Here is a 21,770-nt window from a genome sequence, read left to right on the forward strand (position 1 = left end):
CTTACCTAGTGGGGTGGTTAAACTTATTTAACTTACCTTAACAGATTAACAGACTGGCTGTGACTAAAACCAGCCTACACAGTGGGTCCCCAGGTCCGGGGCTGAGAAACACTAAATTAAGACACCGGAGAGGAATAAACAATTTATCATATCTCTTTATTATATTAAACAATAATGTACAGATGATTCTAATCGCAAAGAATACAAGGCTTTTATCAACATCATTATTATAATCTTCATCTTACGTGTTTGTAAAGGCCAGTGTTGCTGCTTTTCTGGAAGACCCCTTTCAGCACAAGAAGTGCTGTCTGACCGATCAAAGGAAAACACCCACATCCCACACTAAGATTTCTGAGGTAAGGAGGAAACCTGAGGCTCTTTTGTTTGACAGAAAAAAGGGAGAAAGGTCCAGAGCAGGTGACCTAATGAGGAAAATAAATAGCAGGAAACAAAAACCCATCAACCGCAAACAAAAGGAAGACTATTGCACAACTGAGATAAAGACAAACAAACAAAAACAAAAACACGTGATGGAACCTGCATGGAAAACCGAAGCATCCAAGGTTCCACGGAGCGCCACTTCCGCACGGGACATCCCGAGGGCCGGGGAAGGGGGGGGGGGGGGGGGGGGCCGTCCAGGGTAACAGCCCGGGGGGGCAGCCAGAGGGGACAGCCCGGGGTGCGAAAGAGCACAGATGGGGTTCAGCCCAAAGTGAAACGCAGTCCCTCCTTTCCAGGTTTGTTTAACTGCATGAATGGAGGAATGGTGAGGGAGACTGAGCAGGCTGATATCTGAAGTGGAGGATGATGGGTGGTGTAGTTCAGAGGTTGTGGAGGTCCTTTACTCAGCTGTGAACTACACTTCCCACCAGCACATGTATGAAAAGCACTGTGGCAGTTAACACACTGGGCTCAGGGAAGGCGAGTGGCTGAATTTAAGGTTGTACCCACAGGAGGTAGGTTTGGGGGTGCAGGCAGGGGGAAAGCAGAGTAAAAGGGTAAAATTTGCAGGCAGTAGTCCTGATTGGTCCCCACAGCACACAGCAGCCCGTGATATTACAGAGCTGACAGAGCCTTCTCTACATCTTCAGTAGCTAATCTGCTAAGGGCTGCATCAGCACAGTGTGCGATTATGACGCCACAGCCACTGACCAATAGGATAGGAGAACAACAATGACTTCAGAGAGCCTCTCCGCGCAGCAGGTAGAGGGGGTGATTTTTTCCCTCCTTTAGTTAGGTTTTAAGGCAACGGCACACAAATAAATCTGATATGTAATAAAAACACAAAGACAGTACAGCTGTGGGCTTTAAGGCTTGCTGTGACTGTGTCTGTATGAATACAGTCTGCAGTCAGTCACACTCCTAAAAACGTTTAATTTAAGGTTTGTAGTAAGCGTGGGGAACGGAGCTTCACACAGGAGAGTCTGGAACACCACACAGGGCATCTACCGCTGTTCCACTAACCCTAACCCTAACCACACAGGGCATCTACCGCTGTTCCACTAACCCTAACCACACAGGGCATCTACCGCTGTTCCTCTAACCCTAACCACACAGGGCATCTACCGCTGTTCCTCTAACCCTAACCACACAGGGCATCTACCGCTGTTCCTCTAACCCTAACCCTAACCACACAGGGCATCTACCGCTGTTCCACTAACCCTAACCCTAACCACACAGGGCATCTACCGCTGTTCCTCTAACCCTAACACTAACCACACAGGGCATCTACCGCTGTTCCACTAACCCTAACCCTAACCACACAGGGCATCTACCGCTGTTCCTCTAACCCTAACACTAACCACACAGGGCATCTACCGCTGTTCCTCTAACCCTAACCCTAACCACACAGGGCATCTACTGCTGTTCCTCTAACCCTAACCCTAACCACACAGGGCATCTACCGCTGTTCCTCTAACCCTAACCCTAACCACACAGGGCATCTACTGCTGTTCCTCTAACCCTAACCCTAACCACACAGGGCATCTACCGCTGTTCCTCTAACCCTAACCCTAACCACACAGGGCATCTACCGCTGTTCCTCTAACCCTAACCCTAATCACACAGGGCATCTACCACTGTTCCTCTAACCCTAACCACACAGGGCATCTACCACTGTTCCTCTAACCCTAACCACACAGGGCATCTACTGCTGTTCCTCTAACCCTAACCCTAACCACACAGGGCATCTACCGCTGTTCCTCTAACCCTAACCCTAACCACACAGGGCATCTACTGCTGTTCCTCTAACCCTAACCCTAACCCATATAAACATTTTTCCTATAGCACTTTGACACAAATGGTAACAAATGCACTCCAAAATGGCAACCCTAACATCTGTGCTAATCCGGAAACCGCAGCCCTAAGGTTAGCACAAAACCCCAAAATCCTCCTTCATATCGACACTAACCAAAATATTTCAGACCCTATGATCAGAACTAACCCCAGTACTGACCCCTACGATCAGTACCAACCCCAACACTCCAACCCCAAAAATCACAGTTGGGTACAATTTCTCCCTCCCCATAGAGGAATCCCCCCCGTCCCAGGACGCCCCCAGTTTACAAGCATTTGGCTGAGTCTACGGTTTGTCTTAACCAGAATGTCTGATAATAATACAAATATTTAAAAGTATACAAAAATGTGTCTAACTTGTGCCTGTCCATTTATGAGTAAAAACTCACCTTAGAGACCAATAACACACCATAAAGCAATTTCACCTCTGAAGACTACCTACCCAAGAGGCCATTTTGAAGAGGATAAATTAAAATAATTTAACAAAAAAACAGAGTCCAGTGGGAAAAGAAATCTTCAGCTGATGAAATCCGCAGTGCTGATGAACATTCAATCCAGACAGAATCCCATAAATTCCAGCCTTCCCCACACTTTCACATCCACCGGCTCACACAAAAAGGAGTGTATATTTGAGTATAAATAAGAAATAAAAAGCTTTGCTCATAAACTACGGTACAATTTTGGTTGTTTTCATACAGTGCTTTTCACAGAACGATAAACCAGAAGCATTCCCCTTCTCCACAGACTATAAGAGTAGCAGAGGCCCCCACCTTAGCCCCCCCAGCCTGCCCCCCCCAGAGACAGCTGCTATATACCAGCTAGCAGGAAAGTAGACTTGAGCGGAGCCTGGCTTGGGAGAGGAGGGTGGAACCCTGATGAAAGTGGGCGGTGGTCATCTCCGCCTTGCTGAGATCGATGGCCAATCCTGGTCCTCCTGCTCTTGGGGGCGGAGCCTCTGAAGATGCTGCTGCCCCACCCTCTCTCTCCTGCTAAGCCCACTCCAACTACTGAACCTCACTTCCACACTGAGAGGAAGGGAGGGAGGGAGAGAGCGAAAGAGAGAGGGAGAGAGAAAGAGAGGGAGAGACAGAAAGGTACTGTGATCACGTGGTCATCACATTCTCAAAACAATTCAGAAGAGCGACAGAAACTATAACAAATGTTTTGTAGCCTGACGGGCACAGATTAAATTCCCAGGTAGGACACTGCCGTTGTACCCTTGACCAGCAGCCGTACCACCACGCACTCTGCTCCTGCCGACTGGCTGAAGCTAAGCAAGTGTGGGCTTGGTTAGTACTTTGATGGGAGACCACCAGGGAATACTGAGTTGCTGCTGGAAGTGGTGTTGGTGGGCCAGCAGGGGGCAATCTTTCCTCTGGTACAAATAAACCCCAATGCCCCAGTGCAGTGACGGGGACACTGTGCTGTAGGAGATGCCACCTTTCGGATGAGACGTTAAACCGAGGTGGCCAACAATAGAGGATTGTGGTTGTACTGGGCAGCTCCCAGGTGTGAATGTGTATGAGTGTGAAGCAGGGCGTTCTTGCAAAAGAGCATCCATGCTCAGTGAACCTACCCCGGGTAAATAAAGGTTAAATAAATACATTTTAAAAATAAAAGGTACTTAACCTGCATTGCTTCAGTGTATATCCAGCTGCATAAATGAAGGCAGTGTAAAAGTTGTGTAAGTCGCTCTGGGTAAGAGCGTCTGCTAAATGCCTGTGATGTCATGTAATGTTCCTGAGTCCTTGTGTTGCTACTCACCACTAGGGGGCGTGGGTCTGGACGGCAGCACTTTCTTTGGGGCTAGAGTTTTCATGTCGTATTTTTGGCCAAAACGGTCATCTGAAAAACGCTGAGGACCAGGACAGGGGGAGAGAGAGAAGGAAAGAGACGACAAGATGAAAAACTGCAAATGTTTTCATCATCGTTATTATTTTGCACCACAGAGGGGGCGGGGTTTACACCATACCTGTGACATCTGGCTGAAGTCTGCAAACCCGCCCCGGTTTCCATAGGAACCGCTGCCGAAAGGGTCGCCTGTCCCAAACGCCTCTGTGGGGCAGACAAATAAAAGGGGGGTTATTTTGAGAGTGGGGGGGGGGTCTTTGGCGGCTCTGCTATAGTGAACGAGGTTAAATGGGGAGGAGAATCTTCTACACACATTCTACAGCTGAGTTAATTTTTTAAATACAAAAACATGCAGATTATAAAACTCAAACATCTATTTTTAGTAACAAGATTCACTCTGACAGAGTAGAGTAAATATGTATTTAATAAGAGAGGATTCATTCAGATAGAGTAAATATATAATTAAAATGTAAAAAAACAGAGTAAATCTGTTCCATGCTGCAAGAGGCTCCTTCCACAGGCGAAGCAGCTTGTCATCGGGGTAACAGCAGGTATGTGTGGTCTAAAGGTGGGTGGAGTCTACTGTACCTGAGCCTTTCGTTTTAGGGCTGGATGAGCTGGAAAAGGGAGCAGCCTGAGAGAGAGGGAGAGAGGAAGGGGTTACAAATACATCCTGCTGAGTGCAGTGGTGTACAGGTGTGGCAGTGTTCAGGTGTAGCTGTGCACAGGTGTGGCTGTGTACAGGTGTGGCGGTGTACAGGTGTAGCAGTGTTCAGGTGTAGCAGTGTACAGGTGCAGCGGTGTTCAGGTGTGATGGTGTACAGGTGTAGTGGTGTTCAGGTGTGGCTGTGCACAGGTGTAGCGGTGTTCAGGTGTGGCAGTGTACAGGTGCGGCGGTGTAGCTGTGTACAGGTGTGGCGGTGTACAGGTGTAGTGGTGTTCAGGTGTGGTGGTGTACAGGTGTAGTGGTGTTCAGGTGTGGTGGTGTACAGGTGTGTCAGGTGTAATGATATCAAACAGAAGGACTTATTTGAGAAACCCTAATCCTAACTCATCAGAAGCCATGTGGGTGGTGCCAGTGGGTCAGGGGCAGTATCCCGGTTACCTTGGTGCTTTTACTGAAGGGCTCAGAGGTGGAAAAGGGGTCGGCCTTGCTGCTCTTCGTGAAGAAGTCCTCAGGCGAGGTGGTCTTGAAAGGGTCGCTCTCTTGGAAAGGGTCAGCACCAAACGGGTCTGCAAGCAGACAGCCAGAGTGTGCCTGAGTGTGTGTGTGTGTGTGCGTGCCTGAGTGTGAGTGTATGTGTGTGTGCCTGAGTGTGTGTGTGTGTGCGTGCCTGAGTGGGAGTGTGTGTGTGTGTGCGTACATTACTTGTCCCCACCGATACCCCGTCACTTTCATCTTGGCATAATTGGTCTGTCAGCCACTCTGCTTAAAGCAGAGGGGAACACACACAGCCCTTGGGGGACCAATGGCGTAAGCCCCGAAAAAGAGAATGTGAAAGTGATGCACTCTGGGTAAACAAAGGCACTGCCTTGGAAATAAACACTTTAACACATGAGTCGCACAGCTTCACAGAAACACTGCAATTTCACTGACAGCCTGAGGGGGGAGACAAGGTTATGCGAGGGGGGGGGGGGGGGGGGGGGGGGGGGCAGGGGCGGGGCCGGCACCTTTAAAGGGGTCGGATTGGAAGGGGTCATCGGAGCGGAAGGGGTCCGCGGGCAGGTCCTGGGAGTGGCCACCAAATGCGGATGATTTGGTCTGAAATGAGTCCTCCTGGGGAGAAGGAGACAAAAGGGTTCTGTCCATCTGTCTGAGTCGATTGGTGCCACACATTCAGGGCGAGAGTAACGGTGTAACACATTCAGGGCGAGAGTAACGGTGTAAAACATTCAGGGCGAGAGTAACGGTGTAAAACATTCAGGACGAGAGTAACGGTGTAACACATTCAGGGCGAGAGTAACGGTGTAACACATTCAGGGCGAGAGTAACGGTGTAAAACATTCAGGACGAGAGTAACGGTGTAACACATTCAGGGCGAGAGTAACGGTGTAACACATTCAGGGCGAGAGTAACGGTGTAACACATTCAGGACGAGAGTAACGGTGTAACACATTCGGGAGTGAGAGTAACGGTGTAACACATTTGGGAGTGAGAGTAACGGTGTAACACATTCAGGGCGAGAGTAACGGTGTAACACATTCAGGGCGAGAGTAACGGTGTAACACATTCAGGACGAGAGTAACGGTGTAACACATTCGGGAGTGAGAGTAACGGTGTAACACATTTGGGAGTGAGAGTAACGGTGTAACACATTCAGGGCGAGAGTAACGGTGTAACACATTCAGGGCGAGAGTAACGGTGTAAAACATTCAGGACGAGAGTAACGGTGTAACACATTCAGGGCGAGAGTAACGGTGTAACACATTCAGGACGAGAGTAACGGTGTAACACATTCAGGACGAGAGTAACGGTGTAACACATTCAGGGCGAGAGTAACGGTGTAACACATTCAGGACGAGAGTAACGGTGTAACACATTCGGGAGTGAGAGTAACGGTGTAACACATTTGGGAGTGAGAGTAACGGTGTAACACATTCAGGGCGAGAGTAACGGTGTAACACATTCAGGGCGAGAGTAACGGTGTAAAACATTCAGGGCGAGAGTAACGGTGTAACACATTTGGGAGTGAGAGTAACGGTGTAACACATTCAGGGCGAGAGTAACGGTGTAACACATTCAGGGCGAGAGTAACGGTGTAACACATTCAGGGCGAGAGTAACGGTGTAACACATTCAGGACGAGAGTAACGGTGTAACACATTCAGGACGAGAGTAACGGTGTAACACATTTGGGAGTGAGAGTAACGGTGTAACACATTCAGGGCGAGAGTAACGGTGTAACACATTCAGGGCGAGAGTAACGGTGTAACACATTCAGGGCGAGAGTAACGGTGTAACACATTCAGGACGAGAGTAACGGTGTAACACATTCAGGGCAAGAGTAACGGTGTAACACATTCAGGGCGAGAGTAACGGTGTAACACATTCAGGGCGAGAGTAACGGTGTAACACATTCAGGGTGAGAGTTATGGTGTAAAACATTCAGGGTAAGAGTAACGGTGTAACACATTCAGGGCAAGAGTAACAGTGTAAAACATTCAGGGTGAGAGTTATGGTGTAAAACATTTGGGGCGGGAGTTGAAAAAAGGTTTCAATGGATAAGCATGCTGGGAAGGCCTCACCAGACTGCCGCTCTCATCGCCCATGTGCGCCAGGTTGGTCAAGCTCCCGCCGTTGAGCGCTGCGTTGCACTGCTCGATGGTCCGGGTCACTTCCTCCTGGCTGTCTCTGATCTGAGCCAGTCTACTGCGGGCCTACGGCAATCACAAACCACACCCACAGTAACGTTACCATGGCAACCACAAACCACAGCAACGTTGCAACAGCAATCACAAACCACAGCCACAGTAACGTTGCCATGGCAATCACAAACCACAGCCACAGTAACGTTGCAACAGCAATCACAAACCACAGCCACAGTAACGTTACCATGGCAATCACAAACCACAGCCACAGTAACGTTGCCACAGCAATCACAAACCACACCCACAGTAACGTTACCACAGCAACCACAAACCACAGCCACAGTAACGTTACCACGGCAATCACAAGCCACAGCCACAGTAACGTTGCCACAGTAACGTTGCCATGGCAATCACAAACCACTGCCACAGTAACGTTGCCATGGCAATCACAAACCACACCCACAGTAACGTTGCTAGGTTTGTTATGAAAGAGTCGTGCCTGGTTGATCTCGTCCTGCGTCACACGCAGGGACCGCGTGATGGTGTCCAGCTGGCTCTGCCCGGCCTTGATGCTCTGCTCCAGCTGAGCCTCCTCCTGCTGCAGACGGGTCAGGTCCGCTTTGGCCCGGTTCAGCTCGTCCTCCTGGCTCTGCACGTCCGACTCCTGGGCCTGAATCTGCACCTGGACCGATGAGATCTGGGCCGGCCACATGGGGAGGAGCCAGGAACAATAAGCCAATCACACAAATTACCTCCCCTTAGTGCATTTTTGGGAACAGGCATCTTCTACTCTCTCAGTGTGTTGTGGGGTACAGGGCTGCTTTCTGTGTGTTTTGGGGTACAGGGTTGCTCCCTGTGTGTTTTGGGGTACAGGGTTCCCCTCTCTGTGTTTCAGGGTACAGGGTTGCTCTCTGTGTGTTTCGGGGTACAGGGTTGCTCTCTGTGTGTTTTGGGGTACAGGTGACAGTGCTCCTACCTTCTGGGCCTCCTCCTGGCATTTGAGCTGCACGTCCTCCAGCATGGTCCCCAGTTTGGACTTCTGCTGGTCCATCTCCTCCAGGCGCACCTGGGCATCCTGCTTCTGCGTCTCCAGGTCCTGCAGGCCGCTGCTCTCCTGGTCCAGATCCGACTGCTTCTCCTATCCCATCAGCCCCGGAGGCACATTAATATGCGCATATCATTCAGACATATCCACCACACACGCATGGCGTACACCACGCACAGAATACATACATATTAATGAGATATATACACCACGCACAGAATACATACATATTAATGAGATATATACACCACGCACAGAATACATACATATTAATGAGATAGAACATGGAGAATATACATATTAGGGATGCATCAGTAACCGTATTTGACTGGTCGTGTCAGCTGATACTGATGCTGATGAATAAGAAAATAAATGTACTCCATTTAATTTGCATGTAAACATACTACATGGCCACAGTGTGTGCTCACAGCTCAGACTCACCTGAACGTCGTTAGTCTTCAGCCTGATGGCTTCCTCCTTCTCCCGAATTTCCTGTTCCAGGGTGTACTTCTCTCTGAGAGCAGAAACGGGATACTGGAGTGAGCTACTGTTTCTCCAAGTCGTCTTGAACGCAGCATGAGATCCAGAGCCCAAATGGCTGCTGTTTTCTAGCACTGGGTAGTGAGATCCAGAGCCCAAATGGCTGCTGTTTTCTAGCACTGGGTAGTGAGATCCAGAGCCCAAATAGCCATTGCTTCCCAGCACTACAGCCCAAATGGCCAATTCTCCCCAGCCTCTGCTCTTGATTACACCACTAATGAGCACCATGGCCCATTACAATGCAGAGCCATCAGTTCATGAGGCTTTGCAGATTACTGACATTATTTACTGAAACATCGGACGTAATTAGACTGGATGACAGACAAACTTCTGCTCTCAACATGTCACAATAAGAAGAGAACAACCATGTAAATATATATATATATATATATATTAATTTCATTTAAATGAATGAATAATACGACTAATAATAATAATGCACATAGCTTTTCCAGAAGAAGAAGTAATTCCACAGTTACTAATAATGAATAAAGGCAAATGAACAGAATAAGTGGAAGGACCTCTGCAGCTGAGCGATCTCCTGGCTGATGTCATCCAGCTCTTTTACTCCAGTGAACTCCACTGACCCCACAGAGCTGGAGCTGTCCTGAGTGGGAAAGACATGGGGTGAGTTGAGATATATCTCCCTCTACTGGCAACTTCAACACACTGCAAGCCCAGATCAGGACACAGGAGAGGGGGAGAGGGGAAGCTCCAAACACACACCCACAAGGAGATACAAAATTAAACAAAACCCAAAATTAAACTCTGTCTCCGTGGAAATGAAGGCATCCAGCGCAGCTCGCTCTGGCTCACGAAACTTGGATCAAAATTTCAAACTGCAGATAAAATATTAATCAAGATGCGACATAGGGGCGACATAGCTCAGGAGGTAAGACCGATTGTCTGGCAGTCGGAGGGTTGCCGGTTCAAACCCCGCCCTGGGCGTGTCGAAGTGTCCTTGAGCAAGACACCTAACCCCTAACTGCTCTGGCGAATAAGAAGGCATCAATTGTAAAGCGCTTTGGATAAAAGCGCTATATAAATGCAGTCCATTTACCATTTACCAGATGCCGCAGCTGCCTCAAGTGTTTTCAGAAATATATATTAGGGGACAGTACAGGTGGAATAAGAGGAAGTTCATCAACAGTCCGCCATATAGCTGAAAACCTGAGTGCAGCGCATGGATCCAATCAGGCAACAGCACCTGTGCCTGCCATGCCCTCTCTAACGAGGCACGCCCTCTCTAATGAACACCTGTGCCTGACACGCCCTCTCTAAGGAACACCTGTGCCTGACACGCCCTCTCTAACGAACACCTGTGCCTGACACGCCCTCTCTAATGAACACCTGTGCCTGACACGCCCTCTCAAACGAGACACGCCCTCTCTAACGAACACCTGTGCCTGACACGCCCTCTCTAATGAACACCTGTGTCTGACACACCCTCTCTAATGAACACCTGTGTGCAGGTGCAGCATTACCCAGCATGCACAGGAACAGCATTACCCAGCATGCACAGGAACAGCGGCCAGTTACTCACTCTGCGCATTTCAGACCGTACTGGACTCATGTACCCATAGAGCAACTAGAGATGGAGGGAAACAGAGAGGAGGAGAGAAACGGGAGGAGGACGAGGAGAAACGGGGAGGAGGAGGAGGAGAGAAACAGGGGGAGGAGGAGGAGGAGGAGAGAAACAGGGGGAGGAGGAGGAAAGGAACAGAGAGGAGGAGAGAAACGGGGGAGGAGGAGAAGAGGAGAGAAACAGAGAGGAGGAGAGACACGGGGGGAGAAGAGAGGGAAAAAGGGAGGGATAGAAAAAGGAGAAAAAAGGGAGGGGTGTAGGAGAATGAAAAAGGAGAGAGAAAGGGAGGGATGGAGGAGAATGAAAAAGGAGACAGGAAAGCAGCAAAGAAAACAGCAGCTCAGAATGCAGAGTGAGCTGTAAGATATAATTTAAAATAAATATAATGTAAAATAAAAATTATTTCAGTTTTTAAATTAAATTAAAAAACAAAATGACGTTTTTTAAAGAATGAAGCATCATGAAATGCTATCTGTGACTCGCTCATGAATCAGCTGTGACTCACTCATGAATCAGCTGTGACTCACTCATGAATCTGCTATCTGTGACTTGCTCATGAATCAGCTGTGACTCACTCATGAATCAGCTATCTGTGACTCGCTCATGAATCAGCTATCTGTGACTCGCTCATGAATCAGCCATCTGACTCACTTATGAATCAGCCATCTGACTCACTTATGAATCAACTGTGACTCACTCATGAATATGCTCTGTGACCCGCTCATGAATCAGCTGTGACTCGCTCATGAATCTGCTATCTGTGACTCGCTCATGAATAAGCTATCTGTGACACACTCATGAATCAGCTGTGACTCGCTCATGAATCAGTTGTGACTCACTCATGAATCGGCTATCTGTGGCTCTGTGAATCTGCTGTGTCCAGTCTTTCTAATTGGTTTTAAAAGGCCACTGAAGCTGCCTTTGCTCAGTAAGCCAGTAATGAAGGCTTCCATCACTGGCTCTGCTCAATGAACAGGACTGACTGACAGGCTGTTCGTAATTGGGGGGGTACTTACAGGCACGGGGGCGCCCCGCTCAGACGGGGGCAGCATGTCGGCAGCGAGGGCCTGGGGGGGGTCCAGGCCGTGTTTCACCTTCTGCTGAATGAGGTGCATGGCCAGAGAGAACTGCTCCCTCGTCAGCTTCCCCTTCTGCCTGGTGTCCGCCAGAGTCCTGGAGATAAAAACCCATGACCTCAGCCCCGCCCACAACCTCAGCCCCACCCACAACACCAGCCCCGCCCACAACCTCAGCCCCACCCACCACACCAGTCCCGCCCACAACCTCAGCCTGAAGGTGCAGAGGTATAGTGGTATGGGGGTACAGGGCTACAGGTGTATTGGGGTACGAGGTTACAGGTGTATTGGGGTACGAGGTTACAGGTGTATTGGGGTACAGGGTTACAGGTATATTGGGGTACGGGGTTACAGGTGTATTAGGGTACAGGGTTCCAGGTGTATTGGGGTACGAGGTCACAGGTGTATTGGGGTACAGGGCTACAGGTGTATTAGGGTACGAGGTTACAGGTGTATTGGGGTACAGGGTTACAGGTGTATTGGGGTAAGGGGTTACAGGTGTATTAGGGTACAGGGTTGCAGGTGTATTGGGGTACGAGGTCACAGGTGTATTGGGGTACGAGGTCACAGGTGTATTGGGGTACGGGGTTACAGGTGTATTAGGGTACAGGGTTACAGGTGTATTGGGGTACGGGGTTACAGGTGTATTGGGGTATGGGTTTATGTGGCGGTCTCTCACCATACATGCGCCAGCATGGTCTGGGGGAGCCCTGACTGCATGAAGACCTCCTTGACCTCAGTGCCCCCCACCAGCCCATCCAGGTCAGAGTCCAGCTTCAGGAAGAGCTCATCATAGCGCCCCCTATCTGCCAGCGGAACCACCCAGCTTACTGTAGGCTGCAACACAGACACACACATTACACATTACACATGCACACACACGCACACGCACACACAGACCGGCAGTGCTCCTCCCAGCCCTCAGATACAGCTCTTCAGCTTAGACCGCAAACTCAGGCCTCAAGAAATATGCAGTCGATCCAAACCTACAGCCCTACAGCCCTTCAGCTCTACAACCCTACAGCTCAACCGCTCTACAGCCCTACAGCCCTACAGCACTACAGCCCTACAGCCCTACAGCCTTACAGCCCTACAGCTCAACCGCTCTACAGCCCTACAGCCCTACAGCTCAACCGCTCTACAGCCCTACAGCCCTACAGCTCAACCGCTCTACAGCCCTACAGCCCTACAGCTCAACCGCTCTACAGCCCTACAGCCCTACAGCTCAACCGCTCTACAGCCCTACAGCTCTACAGCTCAACAGCACAACAGCTCTACAGCCCTACAGCTCAACCACTCTACAGCACTACAGCTCAACCGCTCTACTGTCCTACAGCCCTACAGCACTACAGCCCTACAGCTCAACCGCTCTACAGCTCTACAGCTCTACAGCCCTACAACTCTACAGCTCTACAGTACACAAACCCACAGACCCAATCCAAACCAACAGCCCAATTCATACCCAGACTCAACTAACACTCTCCAACACTCCTCTACAAAAACTTCCAAACAAACAGGTTGGGGTTACCAGGGCAGATTTGAGGCTTGGTTTGGGGGGTACCTGGGTAGATTCAGGGCTTGGTTTGGGGGGATACCTGGGTGGATTTGAGGCTTGGTTTTGGGGTACCTGGGTGGATTTGAGGTTCAGGTTTGGGGGTACATAGGTGGATTTGAGGCTCGGTTTGGGGGTACCTGTGTGGATTTGGGGCTCGGTTTGGGGGGCCCTGGGTGGATTTGGGGCTTGGTTTGGGGGGCCCTGGGTGGATTTGAGGCTCGGTTTGGGGGTACCTGGGTGGATTTGAGGCTCGGTTTGGGGGTACCTGGGTGGATTTGAGGCTCGGTTTGGGGGTACCTGGGTGGATTTGAGGCTCAGTTTGGGGGTACCTGGGTGGATTTGGAGCTCAGTTTGGGGGTACCTGGGTGGATTTGGGGCTCGGTTTGGGGGTACCTGGGTGGATTTGAGGCTCGGTTTGGGGGTACCTGGGTGGATTTGAGGCTCGGTTTGGGGGTACCTGGGTGGATTTGAGGCTCGGTTTGGGGGGTACCTGGGTGGATTTGAGGCTCGGTTTGGGGGACAGGCTCCCTGTGCTGTTGAGCGAGCTGATGCTGCCATGAGAGGAGGTGGATTGCAGGCTCTCTTTCAGAAAGGAGGGGCTGGCAGCCAGGAGGGGCAGGACGGGCACAGAGCCAGGCAGGGTGCCCCCTTTCTTCCTCTTGGATGGAGGGATGAGGGAGGGGGGCAGGGAGAAGGGGACTGGTTCCTTCTCCATAGCACGGTATACCAAGTGCATTGCCTGGGGGCAGGGGAGAGGTTGAAGAGAGAGAAGAATGAAAGGAAGAGTGAGAGCAGAGGAGAGAATTTTATGGTTAAACAGTATTAATTAGGCAGGAAGGTATGTTTGTAGATGACTAAATTAAATGTTGCAAGTTACTCATTATAGCTAACTAGCCTGTACCTCAAATGCAGCTCTAACCTGGAGCGTTTTGTGACCATTTCCCAGAATTCGAGCAGAATTAACCAAACTTACCACTGCAAACTCATCTTTGTCCAAGTGTCCATCTTTATCAATGTCACTGAGATCCCAAATCTGAGGGAACAAAAACAGGTGAGGACCACATACCTGCATGCTCCTACACACACGCCAGCACACGCTAACACACACGCCGGCACACGCTAACACATATGCCAGCACACGCTAACACAAACGCCAGCACATGCTAACACATACACTAGCACACATCACCACACATGCCAGCTCATGCTAACATACACCAGCACACGCTAACACACACGCCAGCTCACGCTATCACACATGCCTGCACACGCCAACACACATGCCAGCTCTTGCTAACATACACCAGCACACGCTAACACAGACCAGCTCATGCTGACACACGCTAGCACACACTTACTCATGCGCGCAAGTACTCACCCTCCCCAGCACATCCAGGGGCAGTTTAGAGTTCATCAGCACAGGCTTCACCTTGTCTCCAGAGAGCAGCCCATTCACTGGAGCCAGGCTTTCAAAAATACCCTCAAACTTCCCCCTCTCCTCCATCTGAGACAGAGACACAGAGACATGGACTCTCTGAACACACACACACACATGCACACACACACACACACACACACACACACACACACTCTCCTCCATCTGAGACAGAGACACAGAGGCATGGGCTCTCTGAACACACACACACACATGCACACACACACACACACACACACACACACACACACTCTCCTCCATCTGAGACAGAGACACAGAGACATGGACTCTCTGAACACACACACACACATGCACACACACACACACACACACACACACACACACACTCTCCTCCATCTGAGACAGAGACACAGAGACATGGACTCTCTGAACACACATACATACACACACACATACACACACACGCACGCACGCACACACACTCTCCTCCATCTGAGACAGACACAGAGACATGGGCTCTCTGAACACATACACACACGCGCGCGCGCGCGCACACACACACACACACATGCACGCACAGACACACGCACAAACACACACACACATTCTCCCTCTCCTCCATCTGAGACAGAGACCAGTGTTTCCCATTAATGACCTAGACTGTGGCGGCCCGCCATGGTTTAATTTGTCCCGCCACAGTTTCATAATGAACAGAAAATATTTTTATACTTTTTTGCATTTGTGATGCCTGGGTACCTTCCGAAATAGCTGTGCGTAATGCCACACGTGTTGTTTACGGTGTTGTCACCCTTTTTAGCACAGTCTGGCATGATTGACAATTCATTTATTCAGTAGGTGAGAGTATAAGCTTTCTAACGATGTATAACATGTCTAATTTTGCTTTTGGAATACTGTTTTTTAGGTCAGCGTAGCCAAACTTTTTTCTTATCATCGTATTCACTTACGCATTCACTCTGTGGTAGCAGTAAAAGACACACACACACACACAAACTCATCCGTGTACATGCACGTGCACAAACACTCACACACGCACATACACACACACACACACTCATATATACAGACACGCACACACAAGTGTACATGTACAAGACACTGTGTGTTGCAGAACTCATTGGTATGTGTTGCAGAATCAATCAATCAATCAATTTTTAGTTGTATAGCGCTTTTAACAAAGGAGCTTTGTCACAAAGCAGCTTTACAGAGAACCAGCCCCCAAAAAGTAAGCCTAGGGCAACAGTGGCAAGGAAAAACTCCCTAACTGATAGCAGGAAGAAACCTTGAGCAGAACCGGACTCAGAGAGGGAACCCATCTGCAGCGGGCAGGCACCGGTTTGTTATGGAAATGGCTTACATGAAAACAGATAAATTATAATACATAAACAGCCAATCCAGTATTAATTAAGTCCAGGAAGAACTCATCTGTGCGTGTTGCAGAACTCATCGGTGTGAGATGCAGAACTCAGCGCTTACCCTGACGGCCCAATGGGAGTCACCGGTGAATGAGGTTGTGCTCAGCGAAGGGCTGCTTGTATCCCTCTGTTAAAAAAAAAAACAGCCCATAAAAATATCAGATCACATCACCTAGCAACCAAACTCATACTTCCTGATACGAGCAGTGAGAACAGACACACAGCAGGGCTGGGGCTGGGGGGGTGTGGGGGTGCACTCACAAATTTGGGGGGCGTGACAGGGAGGCTGAGGCTGGCGATGCTGACATCTTTACCATTCTGGGCGCAGGCCACCAGCCGCAGCGCCACAAAGAAACCCTGCAGGGAACAGGAGCCACTGATCTGAGATCAGCCTGAGAAGAGCACTCACAGGAAAAACACAGGCACTAACACAGCACAGCTGATCTGAGATCAGCTCAGTCACACACTGAGGAAGAGGAGGTAAGGTGAAGGCCAGTGCCACCTACCTGTTTGTCCAAGTAGCCTTTTCCATCTGGATCAGCCAACTCCCAAATCTGAGTACACAAGGAGGCAGAAACACTTAAAAAGAGAGAGTCCCTGCCCTCAGCCCATCCCCACACCCCCCCACCCCTGTCGCCGCCCTCACCCCACCCTCACCTCACCCCTGTCCCATCATGCTACCCCCCCCACCCGTCCCAGCCCTCACCCAACCCCCCACCCCTGTTCCCATCTTCGCCCCACCCTTGCCTCACCCCCGTCCCAGCCCTCGCCCCACCCCCTCTCCCCGCCCTTACCCCACCCCCACCCCCACCTCACCCCCTCTCCCCACCCTACGCCTGACCCACCCCATCTCCCCACCCCCTCGCCACCCCTTGCCCCATGCCCGCCCCACCCCCTCTCCCCAACCTTGCCCCACCCACACCCCACCCCTGCCCATGTCACTCACCTTTCCCAGGGTAGAGTCTGAGAGTTCTGACTTCTTCAGGAAGAGAGCAGCTTCAGTGGGGCCGACTCTGCCCGTGTTTCCACGGTCCACCTGTTGAAGCGGGAGCACTGTGACATCATCACTCTGCACCAGGCTGGGTAGCTTAGCACCAGAGTATTATGACATCATCACTGTTCTGTGATCTGTAAATCCAGCTAGCTAGTGAGAGAGATGGATTGTTTGCTCGCTAGCTCACTAGATAGTGAGAGAGATGGATTGTTTGCTGGCTAGCTCACTAGATAGCAAGAGAGATAGATCGTTTGCTAGCTAGCTCACTAGGTAGCGAGAGAGATAGATCATTTCCTAGCTAGCTCACTAGATAGTTAGAGAGATGGATAATTTGCTTGCTAGATAGTCAGAGAGAGAGATTGTTTGCTTGCTACATAGTCAGAGAGATGGGTCGTTTGTTAGCTAGCTAGTGAGACGGCAACAATGATAATTATCAATGTCATGACATAACAATAGAAACTTAAGGATAGGCTATATGTGGCAAATGTATGTATTTGATACATTGTGTAATGCTATTTCTCTTCCCTTGAGTGAGTTCATGCCTGTGTCAGAGCAGGGGAGCGGGTACAGGGACAGGGTGTTCATGCCCGTGTCAGAGCAGGGGAGCGGGTACAGGGACAGGGTGTTCATGCCCATGTCAGAGCAGGAAGCACAGTCCTCACTGCTACTGCACACTAACACACACAGATCACCTGTATGAGCAGGTGAGTTTAAACAGCACAAAGGGGTAAAGCTGCCCCTTACCTGTCTGTAGTAGGTCTCATACACCAGGCTTCCACTGGAGAGCTGCAGGGAGGAAACCAGCACTTCAGATCATTAAGTGAGCAGATAATAACATTATCCAACCGTCCCATCCAACATCAGAGCTTTACAAATCACCACAGACACTGTCCAACATCAGAGCTTTACAAATCACCACAGACACTGTCCAACATCAGAGCTTAACAAATCACCACAGACACTGTCCAACAACAGAGCTTTACAAATCACCACAGACACTGTCCAACATCAGAGCTTTACAAATCACCACAGACACTGTCCAACAACAGAGCTTTACAAATCACCACAGACAATGTCCAACAACAGAGCTTTACAAATCACCACAGACACTGTCCAACAACAGAGCTTTACAAATCACCACAGACACTGTCCAACATCAGAGCTTTACAAATCACCACAGACACTGTCCAACATCAGAGCTTTACAAATCACCACAGACACTGTCCAACAACAGAGCTTTACAAATCACCACAGACACTGTCCAACATCAGAGCTTTACAAATCACCACAGACACTGTCGACATGATATCCAAATCAATCTGCTTTAACATTCTCACATTCATACGAGCTCACCGATCCTTGCATTAAACATCAAAAAAGTCTGTTCTTACATGAGCTCACCCATCCTTCTAATCCACATGGACACACAGACCAGGAGCCTCATTTGAAAAGGGTGCGTATGCCACGTCCCCAGTGGATTTCGGATTTATAAAATCAAACTTGACGTAAAAACGCACACACATTTTCGCAAACTGTGACCCGTTCGTACGCACATTCTGCAGACTGTGGGAACTGGTGAAATGCAGGTAAATGTCCTGCAGACCCATTGCACTCATTTCCGTTCCCTTCATACCAAAGTACACAGCCTAATAATCACACCCCTATTCAGCCGACCATCCAACCCTAAGCAGTTTCTGTCTTACTGGTGAGAGTCTAAAAATCCACATTGAGCAGTAACCATGTTTCACCACTAGAGGGACACGGCTACAGACCAACTGCTTGGCCTTGATTACATTACATTGGAATCACTCCGCAGACACTCTTACTCAGAGCAACATGCTGCAATGGAGAACATCGGCATTAAATACAAACTGCACCACAGGCTACCTGTAAGATGACCTATCTTTACACACATACACCAACAGCACTATGCCAAAACAAACTCAAAAGAAAAAAAAGACAGCATGAATGAATGGCTAAACAGAATCAGGGGAGCCATGGTGCAATCTAAATCACACCCTTCCTGTGTGGCCCAGTCCCACTTCCTGATAATAAAATAAGGATGAAACACTGGTGCCATCACGACTGAATAAACTCTGGTGACCACCTTTCAAACACTAACTGGAGAGGAGCTCCACCAATCATGAGGCGAGCTGGCAGAAACACCAAGAGTGATACCACAGGGTCTAAACACCAACTTCACAATCCTACCTAACACTGAGTCAGCAAAAACAGTCCCCCTTCCTGTTTCAGACAGGACAGCAAAATAAACAGGACAACTAAAGAAACCATGTGTGTGCGAGTGCGAGTGTGTGTGTGTTTGTGTCTGAGTGAGTGTGTGTTTTTATTCTATTTAATTCTAATTAATTCTCGATCCTAAATCCAGGCGCTACGGTGTCCCGTTCCTGTGTACCACAGCCTGCCCTTTAATGAAAATTAAGCAAATGAGAAACACAGTGTGGGACCTGACACGAGAAAACCATCGGTCATCAGCCAGTCAGAATTCTTCAGTCAGCAAACGAGTTTCAGAAGCCGCCCTGAAGCTTCAACAGATAAACCCGACGATTTATTTCAAATGTGAGGGAGGGCAGGTTAACACTGTTGCGAGTGCCTAAACAAGTTAAATCTTTCGATTTAAATCTCCCGACTGCTCAACAGAGAACTGGGGGGTATATTCCACGAAGCTGGCTAACTGAGTAAGCCTGGCTTATGCACTGAGTAAAACCCGGAACCTCTTCAAATCTGGAACATGGACTAAAGTAAAAAGAGCTGTTCCGGGTTTTACTCAGTGCATAAGCCAGGGTTACTCAGTTAGCCAGCTTCGTGGAATACCCCTCTGGTTCGCGAGCTGAGCTCAAATGGAAGGTTTCGCTAGTCTGAGAAAGACCTCAATTGCTCCACCCGAGTTCTGCACTGAATTTTTACTCTCCTTCTGATAAACGAAAAATTCTTAACTACACTTGATACACCCTTTAGCATCTATGCCAAGAGAATTCTTCAGAGACCTTCCCTACACTGGAATCCGGCTTTCAAAATAAACACTAAAGACGCTACCAGGACACTGCTACGTCTGAACAATAACAAGCCTCTCTTAAAGTCACACGTGCACTGCTTTTCACAGGTACAATGAAAACAAGATCAACCACCCGGCCTCCAAGCTGTCCGATAGCTGATAAACAGCCCAGGTATTGCCACGTCTTAAATGGGTGCTGTCAGATGAGAATCTTGTTTTACCGGTCTGTAAAATGACACTCACAGAGGTAAAATGCCAAACTAAACATATTATCAGCCTGCACTTCAGAACGTGGATCCTGACTATGAACAAACGCTGAAAAACATGGCCGTTCAATTTCAAACCATCTACATGTAACACAGATTGTTAAAAAAGACTACCTCGGCCCCGTCTTCGGTGTGAGTTGGGGTCGGCAACTATAAACATGAGCTACCCGGAAACGCTGATCGCGTACTCCGATCTGAATACAGTAGTTAGTTTAGTATGTTGCCACGCAGGTACCTGCCCAGGTTACTTCGCGAATAAGGTATGCACCTGCTAAAAGTGCTGAACGCTGCACCGGGCAGGAACTAAATATGAGAAACTAAGATTTTTGACACTTAAATTCACCAGATCTAACGTTTTGGTGGTCTCCAATTTTAGCGATACCTCTTAAGTTACTGTAATTCGTAACACACATTCTGACGCGCGGACTACACTGCTTCCACACTTGTTCCAATGTCGCTAGGCATAAAAACTCAAATTACCAGAACGACTCCAAGCGTCAGACGGACAGCAAGGAGCCAAACCAACGAGAACCAAAAAGTAATTTCAGCGTGCCTGGATAGAGGACTACGCACTTCGAAACATCCACATAGATCTTCATAAAGCTAGAGAACCAGTGTGCCAGATTCCCCGTGTTTCGCTGTTGTCGTATTTCCATACAAGTTTTTTAATTCCCGCTTTTCCGACCTGCTGCGTAAAGTTACCATCACATTTCTGTTACCGTCAGTCAATGTCTGTACTGAGTATAATTAAGATTTCGCACCCCAACTTTTTAATTACTATCTGGTCATTGCACCCCAAAGCTGAAAAGGTAACACACTAGACTGCCTATACCGGCGAATGGGCCTTGCCCCGTACAACCTTTCAGTAGAACGCTGTGATTTCCCGGGATTTCGGCGTCCGGATCCCGCACTTCTCTAAAACGAATGGACACCAGACCTGTTCCCATCGCCAGAAACGACAACTGTGCTTACTGCACATCAGTTTCACAATAAAACACTGACCAAACAAGCTACTGTACCTGAGAGAGAGACATGAGCGCCGCCATGTTTCCTGCCGCTACAGGAGCGCGCACCAGGCTTCGTACTGAGACGCGCATCCAAATTGGACTGAATCCCACAGGAAGCAGAGCGACAAGATTCCTGAGCTAAATAGCAAACTTCATGCGAACACTATGAGCATTATTATTTATTGTTATTATTATTATAGAAAAAAATGTATGTACCTCACATTTTGTGCTAAATAGGAAGACCACGCGTAAACACTTCATTAAAAATACCAGTGTGCGGAATTAAGTTTTAAGAGCAGGTATTTTCACTCAGCGATTCGTATTAGTTTTTCCCACATTTTCATGCCATAGATGTGGAACTCAAATTAATTGTTATTATCATGTGGACAGACCCAGACAATTTTCT

General features: G+C 49.0%; 1 protein-coding gene across 2 annotated transcripts; it reads right to left on the reverse strand.

Moving 5' to 3' along the window:
* Positions 1 to 609: 609 nt before the first annotated feature.
* LOC118230583 (epidermal growth factor receptor substrate 15-like 1) lies at positions 610 to 21,464 on the reverse strand. 2 transcript variants are annotated; one of them, XM_035423708.1, is made up of 23 exons: positions 21,377 to 21,464; positions 17,823 to 17,864; positions 17,031 to 17,120; positions 16,591 to 16,638; positions 16,346 to 16,441; positions 16,146 to 16,211; positions 14,634 to 14,759; positions 14,229 to 14,288; positions 13,746 to 13,994; positions 12,380 to 12,537; positions 11,641 to 11,797; positions 10,583 to 10,627; positions 9,561 to 9,646; positions 8,941 to 9,013; positions 8,431 to 8,592; positions 7,954 to 8,151; positions 7,392 to 7,523; positions 5,818 to 5,923; positions 5,252 to 5,379; positions 4,735 to 4,780; positions 4,268 to 4,350; positions 4,060 to 4,150; positions 610 to 3,320 (listed from the first exon to the last, which is right to left on the reverse strand). In XM_035423708.1, the coding sequence occupies exons 1-23, from the start codon at positions 21,452 to 21,454 to the stop codon at positions 3,310 to 3,312; spliced, it is 2,331 nt and encodes a 776-aa protein (XP_035279599.1). In that variant the 5' UTR covers positions 21,455 to 21,464; the 3' UTR covers positions 610 to 3,309. The 2 variants fall into 2 exon arrangements, with proteins under 2 accessions (XP_035279599.1, XP_035279600.1); XM_035423709.1 differs by lacking the exon at positions 10,583 to 10,627.
* Positions 21,465 to 21,770: the final 306 nt, after the last annotated feature.

Source organism: Anguilla anguilla, chromosome 6 (genome assembly GCF_013347855.1).
Source record: "Anguilla anguilla isolate fAngAng1 chromosome 6, fAngAng1.pri, whole genome shotgun sequence".
NCBI classification, from domain to species: Eukaryota; Metazoa; Chordata; class Actinopteri; order Anguilliformes; family Anguillidae; genus Anguilla; species Anguilla anguilla.